This window comes from Saccopteryx leptura, chromosome 2, assembly GCF_036850995.1.
Source record: "Saccopteryx leptura isolate mSacLep1 chromosome 2, mSacLep1_pri_phased_curated, whole genome shotgun sequence".
Classification (NCBI taxonomy): Eukaryota; Metazoa; Chordata; class Mammalia; order Chiroptera; family Emballonuridae; genus Saccopteryx; species Saccopteryx leptura.
The window spans coordinates 95,838,728-95,851,227 of NC_089504.1; the positions used below are offsets into that span (position 1 = coordinate 95,838,728).

General features: G+C 42.4%; 1 protein-coding gene across 9 annotated transcripts in view; it reads right to left on the bottom strand.

Moving 5' to 3' along the window:
- Positions 1 to 12,500, bottom strand: part of AOPEP (aminopeptidase O (putative)) — a 385,199-nt gene that overhangs the window by 289,922 nt on the left and 82,777 nt on the right. For all 9 annotated transcript variants that reach the window (XR_010749226.1, XR_010749227.1, XR_010749230.1 and 6 more), the window contains 2 exons: positions 10,538 to 10,691; positions 1,526 to 1,771 (listed from right to left, as the gene is read on the bottom strand). Coding sequence is in view for 4 of the 9 variants with exons in the window: in XM_066368340.1 (XP_066224437.1) it covers positions 1,526 to 1,771; positions 10,538 to 10,691 (400 nt within the window). In the remaining 5 variants the exon portion in view is untranslated. The remainder of the gene's footprint in view (positions 1 to 1,525; positions 1,772 to 10,537; positions 10,692 to 12,500) is intronic.

Here is a 12,500-nt window from a genome sequence, read left to right on the forward strand (position 1 = left end):
GACCTGTTTGGGCACGCAAGCTTGAGAAGAAAAGCTTTATAGAATGGCCTAAAGGTCAACAAACTCTGGCTTTGGCAGACTGATGTCAGGAAGGAGCTATAGGAAAATAAGGTCCTCTGTATGAGAAGTACTCTACCTTCAGTTCCCTCGGGTCAGAACTTGGAACTGTTAGCAAACATGCCCTGAAAAACTGCAACTGTCATAAAGTGCTAAAAACTCCCAAATAAATATGACCCCTCAAAACTGTGTACAAATGAGAAACATTTAATGAACGACCCTTTCTTCGCCAATAATTCTGCTTAAATTAAGTCCAGCAGACTCTTCAAAGGAACCAAAGAAGCCCCCTTGTTAAGACAAATTCTATATATAGAGATCCAAGACAATTATATGATGCATGTAACCAAATATATATAATTATCCTAGTTTCTACATTCCCATTATCTTCATAAATATAGGATAAAAATCAGTTTAAATGACTTTCTCAGACCTCCTCAAGGATTAAGTCTAGCCAGCCAGCTTTTTAAAAGTATACGTATGTAGTAAAGATCAAAAGCAAATGTTCTGGACAGTTCTTTCTACTCATGGGTTTTACTAAGAATGTGTGCAGTTTTCAGGGAAAACACCACAAATGACAGCTGTTCAAAAGCATGGAAATTAATTGGCAGCAGGAATTTCCTTGACTAATAGGGAAAAACTTAAAGTCACATGTTTTGATGAGCTTATTTTTCCCATCCTTAGTCAAGCATATTCACTGTTAATGATTAAGATTTTCAAATAGAAATATAACCAAGTAAAATGCTGAGTGAAACCCAGCTACCTATTACTGAATGAACAATGGCATTAATGAATGAATTTTAGGTGTTAATAATATATAAGGAAAGGTTCAAATTGCAGGTCTTGATTTTCTATAGAACTAAATAGAGACAACAATAAGAACAACATATTTATTGTATTAAAAATTAGTAGCAAGACAAATACCTCCCTCCCTCATCTCACCCCGGGAAGCCATCTGCTTTGAGCTATTTTTCTAGCAGTGGTGATGGATTTACACTGATCCATCTAGTCTCTCTGACACAAGGGCTCTCAAGTCACTGCCCTTGTGACCAATGGTGAGTGGATGAGACAGCTGGTCAGGATTAGGCGAGCAGCCAATGCCCTGGAACCAGGTTGTATCACCTGCCCAGAGCTATGACCTTGGGATCTTAGCATTATGTTCTCACCACCTAAGCTAACCAGCCACTGATCAGCCATGACCTAAAATACATCACTCTGAGGGTACAATATCTCCTTAATCCAAGCAACAACATCACTTTATTTTTAAGGCAGCTGAACTGAACCCAAGATATCCAAAGGCTCATGCATGCCCCAACTGTCCCTCGAGGCAGCAATGAGATGTCCGAGCACAGTAATCGTGGCTCTTCCACCCTAATCAAATGACAGTTCTAACAGAGCTCAGAAAAAGTATGAAACAGTCAAAGAATTTCCAAAGCATATTCTCACCAAGTGTCACAATGGAACAATGTACCTGGCCATCCCCAGACTTGGAAAGTTGGCAGGAACAATGAGCACATCCAGCCTAGAGAATGGGTGTGTCCCCAGGACAGAGTGAGCTGCTGAGAGGCAAGACGAGACCAGCGGCAGAAGGATCTCCTGGCAGGCCCCTCGGAGGCACTCTGGGGCAAAGACCCGATGAGGTATGATCTCCTGGGTGGTGGCAGAAGCATTCTGGAACCGGCAGGGGTATTCCATGTGGCCACAAGTGCCAACACACCTGGGAACAACACAGAAACCTTAAGATGCACTTATGGTAAATCAGGTTTATTCTTCTTGCTATGAAGGTAAAAAACCTTCACCGACATGGACAACTTTTAGGAGACAGTTGTTCAGACAGGTTCACAAACGAAAATAGTTACTTGAATTCCTTGCTTGTCTGTATCTATGCAGTGGTGAAAAACTACAGGTCAAATACTTATAGGCCCTGAACAGTTAGTTCATTTGATTAGAGCATTATCCCAATACGCCAAGGTTGTGGATTCAATCGCCAATCAGGGCACATACAACAATCAACCAGAAAATGCATGGATAGTGTTGGGCGGATAAAATGTATTATGCTCACTTTGTTAAAGATGCCGTCGCCCAGGTGATATTAATGTGTGTTGGAGGCAGACAGGATCATTGTAGCCTGGGGCTTGGTTTTGGGATTAAGCCTCTCCCACCCGTCTTGATGTGGGGTGGTACAATCCAATCATGCCTCAGAGAAGTGACTGTGTTAGAGACTTCCCTACTTTGTATATTGGATTAAGGGTTTGGATTTCTACACTATAAAATGGGGGCAAAACGAGAGCTTGCGCTCTTGGTTCCTGAGGTTAGCATGAGAGAGCGGAGAGAGTAGAGCCAGCAGCTAAAGGAGGCCACGTGGAGGAGGCCAGGAGAAGCAGCCAAGATGGCGGAGTGCTGAGTGAGATGCCAGTCTGTGGAGAGTTCGTATTTGGGATAAGGAGATGGGGAACTGAGGACAAGAAGGCTGGTGAGCTAGAAACCTTTGATTCTAGGAAACTCGGATAAGTCAGTGGCTTTGTGAGCACTGAGTGCGACTGGGTTTTGGAGCCCAGTGTGTATTTTTACTTGCCCGCTGGGTGCAAGGTAGGATTAAAGGCTATGGCCCATCAGTTTTTGGCTCTGCTGTTTCTTTACCGACTGTCCGAATCCAATGCGAACCTGCATGTGAATGGCCACGATGGCGGTTCCTGGCCTTACAGATAGGCAGAATAACAAGATGATGTTTCTTTCTCTCGCCCCCTCCACTAAAATCAATTAAAATTTTTTTTAAAATTTATTCATTTTAGATAGGAGAGAGAGTGAGAGAGAGAGAGAGACAGAGAGAGAGAAGGGGGGAGGAGCAGGAAGCATCAACTCCCATATGTGCCTTGACCAGACAAGTGCAGGGTTTCGAACCGGCGACCTCAGTGTTCCAGGACAACGCTTTATCCACTGCGCCACCACAGGTCAGGTTCAATTAAAATTTTTAAAAAATATTTATATGCTGAATTGATCAAGTAGTTTCCATCTAAACTAAGTGAAAGTAGTAAAATCTTATTTTAGAATTAATAGGAAAGAAACCTCAAGACTCAAAACAACAAAACAACCCCCCACCAAAACAAAACAAAAAAAAGGCCAATTTCTGCCCTTAGAATTGGGCTTTCAAATATCATGGAAAAAATCCTCTCCAAATCAGGGATGATTCATAACTTAGAAAGGAAGGGGTGGTGCAACCAAATTAAAGATCTTGTTCTGGAATTCACTAGAATAAAAGCCATAGACTCAGAGAGGAAACAATGAACCAAATGACAAGCACAGGTTCCAACTTTTCAAAAGAACACAATCCATTCTACTGAAAAGCCATCAAGGCATTCTTTACAAAAGCCACCAGAACTTGTGCTGTTAGGGAACATAGAGGCATTTTTGAAACAGTATTTTCTCCAATCCACTTTCAATACAAACTTAAATAAATCAGCTTTTTAAAAAAACAGATCAGAGCCCAGCCCACACCCTCTGACCACTGTCAGTTATTCTTCCAAAGGTGGAGCTGAAAAAGAATTCCTAGAATCTGAGTCATAGGCCTCAAGAGAACTTATCTCCCCAAAGAAACTGACATCAAAGGAAACTGGGTTTTTTTTTTCTGTTAACAGGTCCTTTATTCAAACATAATGGAACATTTCTCTACTTTTAACTTATAAATTATAGTTTTAACTATAGAACTTATTAGATTTATAGTAAACATTGAAAAAAACCTTTTAATATTGTATGTTCCAATGTGGGTGGACCGCCACAATAATGCCTCTCCAAATCTCTGAAGTGCCTTTCTCCACCCATCAGCAATGCCCATGGCAATCCACACAGCCTTGAAGATAAGCCTCACCCTCTGCAGTGTGGTACTCAGAACACAGTACGATGGTGTTTTGCCATAGTTCGGGGGAAAAATAATGAGGGAAGTTTTGTAAATACTTCTTAGAGCAGTGGTAGTCAACCTGGTCCCTACGGCCCACTAGTGGGCGTTCCAGCTTTCATGGTGGGTGGTAGTGGAGCAACCAAAGTATAAATAAAAAGATAGATTTCAGCCCTGGCCGGTTGGCTCAGTGGTAGAGCGTCGGCCTGGCGTGCAGGAGTCCCAGGTTCGATTCCCAGCCAGGGCACACAGAAGCACCCATCTGCTTCTCCACCCCTCCCCATCTCCTTCCTCTCTGTCTCTCTCTTCCCCTCCCGCAGCCAAGGCTCCATTGGAGCAAAGATAGCCCAGGTGCTGAGGATGGTTCTGTGGCCTCTGCCTCAGGTGCTAGAATGGCTCTGGATGCAACAGAGTGATGCCCCAGAGGGGCAGAGCATCGCCCCCTGGTGGGCATGCCGGTAGATCCCGGTCAGGCGCATGCGGGTGTCTGTCTGACTGCCTCCCCGTTTCCAGCTTCGGAAAAATGGGAAAAAAAAAAAAAGAAAGATTTCACTATAGTAAGTTGTTTTATAAAGATTTATTCTGCCAAACTTAGCGAAAATCCGACATAAAGTACTTGGTAAGTAATTATTATTATATACTTTAACTTGCTGTAACTCTGCTTTATAAATTTTATAAAGTAAAGTTACTTCCCTACTTTATAAATCACCATTACCGTGGAACTGGTGGGCGGTTAGAAAATTTTACTACTAACAGAGATACAAAAGTGGGTGGTAGGTATAAAAAGGTTGACTACGCCTGTCTTAGAGGATAAGGTAACAGAAAGAATACAATTGTTGGCACTGAACACTAGTCAAAGTCCCTGGATTTGATAACCTTGCTTTATGGAGGAAGTGAGAATAGGTGCCTACTGGTAAACATTTAACCAAAAAAGTTGCAATGTCCACCTAATGATTAGTACTGTGCTGGTGCATCAATTTAAAACTCTCACAAAGGAAAACCCACCCTTTATTAAATTAATTACCACAATACCTTTTCTTAGTATATTTATGCAGGTTTATAATGTGCCATGGTAATTTAAACTTGCATTCTCTATTGCAAAGCTTTCAGTGTACGTTAAATAATGGAGAAACTGGAGGTGAAAAGGCATCTTCAGGACAAAGTTGGAGCATAAATTAAATTCTATTTATCAAAGCACAATTTTACAACGAGGCATTCCATGGGCCTATCTAGAAACCAATCATAGAGCAAGATTATTTTTTTTCAGCCAAGAACATTAAAATTTAGAGAATAGTTTGAGGTAGCCAAAGGTACCATAAAAGCCAATTTGTTTAAGAGAAAGAGTTACATTTTCTGGGGATATGAATGGTACTCGCCAAGGTACCATTCATAATTTTTCATAATCAAGTGAAAAGGCAGACTTTAAGACAATCAAGCTCTAGGTGAGTGAGACCATTAAGGCTCCTCATAAAAATAGAAATGGCATCGTGGGTTCCAACATGGGAATCAGGAAACCTGGACTCCCACTACTACTCAACTGGCCAGCTGTGACCTGAGGCAAGCTTCTCAGGCTGGGGGCCTCCTCCCTTCACCTCTCACAGGGTCCCATGGAAGAGGCTGCTGGTGAAGGGGAGGAGCTGCCTGGAGAGGGATGTGAGGGAACTGACTGGGGTGATGGAGTGTTCTCTATCTGGACTGGCCCGTGTACAAATGTCAGAAATTAATCAACCCAAACACTTAAGATCTATTCATTCTGTTGTATGTTAATTATACTTTAATAAAAACCCTAAAATGGCCTCTAAGGTTTCTTCTGGCACAGTGATTCTATGACCACTCACCACATGAGCCCCTCTTCACACAACAGCCTTGTTCCAGAAGCAGTGAGGGGATACTTCCATAGAACCATTATTAACTCAGAGATGTTCTACCTTTCCTTCAGACTAACCTTCAGTTACAAATTACTATGTATGTGCCTGCTCCAATACTCTCTGAATATCATCAACAAATCAAGCATTTTTAAATAGCTGTTCCTTGAGGCCAGACTTGTAATCAGAGTAAACATTTTAATAGTTAAGCTTAGTAATAATACTTGATTAATAATTACTAGTAATCTGTAATACTAATGATAATAAGAACATTAATAACTCAAACCACAACCACTACTAACATTTCTTGAACATTTTCCACGTGCTAAGCACTGTTCTGACTGCTTTAACATTTTCCCACCTAATCCACACAACATTCTTAAAGAATAAGAACTAGTCATCTCAGCGTGAGTCACCATGAGGTCCTCCCTCCTGACTCTCCTTCTCCATACACTTCATTATATTCTTAAGTATAATGAAGTTTATTTGGATCCTGGAGTTTTCTCAAAGCTGAGCTCCGCTGTTCTGTGGTTCTCTAGTTTCCTCTTCCTCCTGGTCAATATTGCTTATTAACATCGCCAAGAGTGGGAAGCAGAGTCAAATATATGTCAGGCTGGTAGCTGATGGAAACCAGACCCTTGGTTCTATCTTATAAAATGCTGGGCTGAAATTATTTCACAAGAGGTCTCTCCAAAGAGTGAGAGTGACTGTATTTGACTCAGAATCATAAGAATGAAAACTGATGCCAGCGGTCTTCTTCAGCCGTCCTCTTGTTTCAACACAGTGCTGTACTGAAACCACTCGGCCAAACGCTCCTCAGTCCCAGGTTCCACAGAAATGGCTGGAAAGTCTCCCGAAGGAATGCATAGCCATTTCCACAACCCCTTCCTTGGTTACACGTGACAACTCAGTAAATATTCCCTGAATATTTTAGGTAATAGAGCCGATGCGTCCTAAAAATCACAAGTGTTCAAACTGTTACCTCCAGCCCCCAGTGCGTTGTCGATAACGACAGCAATACGTATAATGATGTAGCAGTGTCTGAAGGCAAGATGAGGTGTGCGCAACACCAGACAGAAAGCCAGAATACTGTGGGGAGCAAGGGCAGCCTCATCAAACCATGCCAGGAAGACGGGGAAAGACTCCTTGCTCACAGAGACAGGTGTTTTGGAAATTGGAATCTTTTCCCTATGATTTGTATCTACCATATTTTCTCTTAAGACTTTCAAAGAGATAGAAGCAGGGCCTCATCCTCCAAGGTCCCACTCTTCACTGACTTTACACCCCTCCCAAGTCTGCCCTTGTTCAGGGTCAGCGCCCTTGATTCCTCTCCATGCTGTTCTCTGCTCCACGGTGCCTGTTTTCCATGCTGTTAATCGTTTGCGCTGAGCTCCTCTGGACTTGATCCAAGCGCCCTGCTTCAACTGTATGGCCCCAAAGTGAAGACAATGCTTTAATAAAGGCCTCGAGAGGTTAAACATAATACAAAGATTCCCCTATGGCTAGAGAAGTTTACCGCAGCCAAATAAAATTCATAAACTTTCAACAATTTATCTATGGGCCTTATAATTAATGTATTTACTAAAATGCTCACCCAGAGTGTGTTGCAGTGTGTGTGGAGCTGCAGCTGGAAGAAGGTTCTTCCTATAATATGGCCCACATGAACAGTGATCAGAAATTCAGTGACCAATACTTTGGCCAAATTTCTGGGCCCCAGATGAAAATGTTAGCCAAAGGAAAGCCTGTGGTAGATAAGGCTCCATAAACGTTACGTGAACAGAACTAGTGGTTGTAAGAAGGTTTGAAGTAGAAAGGGGGGTTGGGAAGGCAAGGGAACCAGATGTGAACATAACCAAAAACACCACTGCAGTTGGCACTTCAGAGCACCTTTGTTGGCAAACTTAGCATGAAGCCAGAGATTTAATGGATAACAACACAAAGCTACCCTCTGATGACTAAAGACAGCACACATGAAGCACGCAGCCAGGGAAGGATTAAGCAAATGTAAGCTATTATTTTATCAGCAGTACATTTCTGATGGACAAGCACAGTGATAAATGAAGGGAAAACTTAGTCATAGCATGTCAGACACAAAGGGAATGTGGGAGGGACTTCATCCCCCAGGCCTCAGGTTGCCATACTAGGACAAGCTTCCCTCCAGCGGCACCCTTGACCTCTCTCTCCAGCTGAGCTGACTGGCTGGGTCACTCTGGACTTCCTCTCTTTGACCCTGCTTACCCACAGAGGGGGTACTCCTGACTTTTAGGCAGGCTGTGTCCATCTACGTTGTGGAGGTAGCAGTGGTCCGGCTGGTAGAGAAGTTTGCCTAATTTGGAAATGGAGTCTCTAAAAGCCCATTCATACTGAACACCTGATTATTCCCTCAGTCCAGCTTCTGTCAATAATAAAACCTTTCTTTTGTTCTCCTTCTGTTTCTCAATTGGTCATGAACCCAGGAGGACAAGAAAGGAGTTGTGTTTTGCCCCTTTCCCTAACTCCAACAGCTACTCAGATATTCTATCTCCCAGAATCCCCATTTCATATGGCCACGTCTTCCTCCTTCACAATTATGGATGCAAGAAAAGGGAACGGCCATCTCAGCTGCTTCTGGGCAGCAGAGAGGGCACATAGAAAATGGTTGCTGCCCACGCCCCTACCCGGGATCTCTGCCAATATAGCCAGAAGGACAAAATAACACATTTCTTTCTTTGCCTTCCTGAGCCTTTGGAAGGCAGAGATTTCTCAGCTCCACAGCTCCTCTACAGAAGTCAGCCCTGAGGCTGCAGGTGAAGAGCAGAGTGCTTCCTCACCAGGAAGAATTTGTGACACTGCCCCCCTATACCTCAACCCAGCAAACTCTTGATTTTACAGAGAGGAAAAACATGGCTTTGCCCAAAAAAACATGCCCAGTCAATGGGGATGGCACCTTCAGGCTCAAAAGCGGCGCTCTCAACTTCTGTTTTCTGTTGCAACATGAGACATTCCAATCAATAATAGTGACTCAATCATGTCATTGACTCTCCAGGTGGAAAGGGGACAGACTCTGGGTGAGGAATGCAAGCTATGTATAGTTTTTTAAAGACCCCAAGTAAGATTCGGAATCACCTCTCCCGAGTGTTGAGCCCATATGTGAATTCAGGTGTTGTAACTCAGCAGGGACATGAACATGAACATGTTACTGCCTGAAGTTTCAGTATTTATTTTATCTAAAAAATAGAGATAATAAAGACTATCTATCATACAGGCTCATCCTCAGAACCAAGAGGATGGGCATTCAGATCAAGACTTTCCCTACTTCAAACATCCAATGGCTTCTGTATCATTTCAGGATAAGATAGGCTATGTTGCAGAAACAAACATCCCCAGTATTTCAGTGACTTAACATAAAAAAAGTTTACTTCTTACTCAGACCAAATCCAAGTGGCTCTCCAGGGTACCTATTTCCCTACTCAGAAACCTGGTTGCTTGAAATCGCAAAACGAGGCCTACTGTGTGATCTCACTGACAGGTCAAGAGCGCAGTAGAAGGTCTCACAAACAATTAAATATTCCCACATGAAAGCATAATATGCCACTCCTGTCTACAACTCTCTTCTTCCCTTGATAGTGCATATGTAAAATCCAAAAAGGAATATAGGATACTCTATAATACAGCTTAGAGAAGACAATCCAAAATAAATAACTTACTGAGCAAGAAGTTGAAATTACCTCTCCTCCTCCAAAAAGCAAAATGCAGGCAATAAGACACACCTATCATAAGAGAGGGCTCAATGGCTTTTTCTTCTAATGACACCAACCACTACAGTCATTGCAATAAGACCAAAAGCAACTGGGCAAAACAAAACAAACACAAAAGGAATTTGTACAACAAGCATATCTTAGTTGGCTTTCAGGAATGAACTACCCATCTGTCCCATGACTCTGGGCATTCTCTACCAGAAGGTACTGACTTAGTGACTATCTGTAAAAAGAAGAATGATTAAACTGAGCTGGATGTAAAAGTCCTAGAACAAAGCAGGACATCACACTGCATGATTAGCATTCCCCCCTTTGGCTTTCAAAGTTAGAAACAGCTGAATATCTGGAAAGGCTGCAAGTAAAGATCTAATAGCCTATATTAATTTTTAAAAATTTTGAACTGATTTTCTCTGATCAAGTCTGAAAAAGAAGAAATTGCTCCTGAACTAAACAGAGCCCTGGCCCAGAAGACTGCTCAGAACCCAGTGGTCTTGTGACGGCTTGCGTGTGCCCTGTGCTGCTGAGGAGGCTCCCGCCCCCGCTGAGGGAAGGCTGCCCTACAATCGCACCGTAGACAGCAGCCACTGAAACCAAACAGCACAGTGGACCACAAAGGAAGCCATCAGACAAGCAACTTCTTTAAGTTCTGTTTTTGACCAAATAAGCACTGAAATCCAGAGTTAAAAGGTATAGAAAGAGGGAATGTATTGAATCTGAAGATTATGTTGACCTAACCAAATACACAAAAATATTTCACCTGACTTCACAGATTATTTAATATGAACTTCTTTTCTTTTCTTGTTCTTTCTGCATAAACAATAGGCCCACATTTCTGCCCCTCCACTCTCTCTCCTTCCCAGTAGAGCTTTTCCTGCTTTAATTTTGGTTCAGTTTCTCAGCAGGGATGACTCACGCTCCCAGTGCTCGGAATAACTGCATCATTCTGCTCCCTCAAGCATTTGTTTTCCAGCAAGCTCCCAAATACAAACCTGAAGTCAGCCTCAGGAGGTGGGAAGGGTCTCTCTGCTGCCAGGTCATTTGACAAGCAAGTCTCCAGCTTCATTTCTGTCCATGATCCCACTGCAATTGTGAAGGTGGAGGCTGGCATTGGCATAGTTACGTAGTAATGCCAGCTTGAGCACCCTATAAACAGAAGAGAAATCGTAATGAGGCTGATGTATGGTTCTGGACCTCACCTAAATTTTTTCTCTTTAGGCACTTAAAGAACTTGTGTCCTCAATTCTTGGAGGTGGGTCATATCAACTGAAGTGGCATTATTCCAGGTCTTGGGGGAAGGCTAAGAGAGTCTGTAGCTTCAAGGCAGGGGGAGATTTGGATTTGTTTCAGGGATCAGTTTGAAGCCCGTTAAGTGAGGCTTCAAACTAAATTTAAAAATAAAGGGTGGTGGCTGAGGTGGTCATTAATAGCTGCAAACACAGAGAAGTATAGGTTGTATACTGCTATAGAGACAAAAACATTCATCCTCATTGCCTAGCACAGTGCTTAGCATAAAAAACAAAGATGCTTAGTTGAATGAATAAATGAATGAATGGAAGGATGAATGAATAAAATGAGTTATCACTTCCATTCTGCTACACTATTTTGTGAAAATTCAATTCAAGTCCATTTAAAATAGATATAATAGAATACAATGAGACTAGAGAAGAGAGATACCTGGGTTTTGGTCCCAACTCCAAACTAACTCTGGAAGTTCAGGTTTTATATCTTATATCACTCATCCATTTTATCTGTTTCTGTATTGGGCTGGTCTCCCCCACTCTTCACTAAGCAGCTGAAAACCTGGCCTGGAGAGGGTAGACTGAGCCAAAGACTCCCAGCTAGTTTGTAGGAACTAGCTAGGCAGGAACTACAGCTGGGGTTCCCCACCCCAGCCAAGGGTGTGCCCGCCAGTTAGTCCAAACCTTTGAGAAGGCTTTTACCAAAGGAACAAATGGTTGATAACCTGTAACACTATAATACCATACTTCTAAAATGAGAAAATGATTTCAATGTTTCTGAAATCTGAATGGGTCATACAACCTGATTTTATATAACATTTTTCTCTGAGCATCTGTTATAAATTGATGGTATGTCTTAAGGGGAATTGATATCACCTCATACATAGGAACACAGTTCTCCACTCCTCATGTTCCCCATGTTCCATTGGAGGGTAACACTCCTAGCCTTTCTCTCAGCCTCATACTAACTCCTTTGCAGGAGCTATTCTTCTCTTTCTTGTTTTAAGTTTGAGAGGGTTAAACACTTATGGAGTGGCCTATGGTAGTGCAATTTTGTCAGTGAGTAGATAAGGATGTCATATTCAGGGTCAAAATGTTAACATGATCATATTGGCCAGCAGAGCTAATACAACATTTCTCAAAGTCTTTTACCAGTAAAACCAATAATAAAGGTTAGATTTTGATCTCCATATGCTTGGCTTCTTTGTCTCTGAACTAATTCTGAATTCAGGGAGCTATTAACCTCTGAAACTACCAACTTAGATACAAAAACTACACTGCAGAGCTCCTCTAACGAAAAACAAAATTTTAAGTAGAAAATAAAGACCTAACTTTAAGGGAAAAAGTAAATGTGACATCAACTTTAAATGACTACAACATGATATCCAGTTTGGAAGTCACTAGAGGAAACGCTCTGTGGAGGAACACCAAAGGGCATGCTCGGAACAGCCACAAACCGTCACAGAGGTGACCTCCTCTCAAACCTGCCTGGCAGTTTCATTCTGCTTCTGGACTCAGAATGGCCACTCTGTATCACTCTCTCCACAGCTGACTTAGCTTAGGGCATGCTCCACTTTACAGAGACAACCAAATTCAATGCTGCTGGAACCAGTGGGGTGATGCATGTGGCTTCTATTGGGCTGGAAGGAAAACCACGCTTCAGGGAGAATGGCTGCTCTAATCTCAAGCCAGCAAATAACCAAGAGGCTAGAGA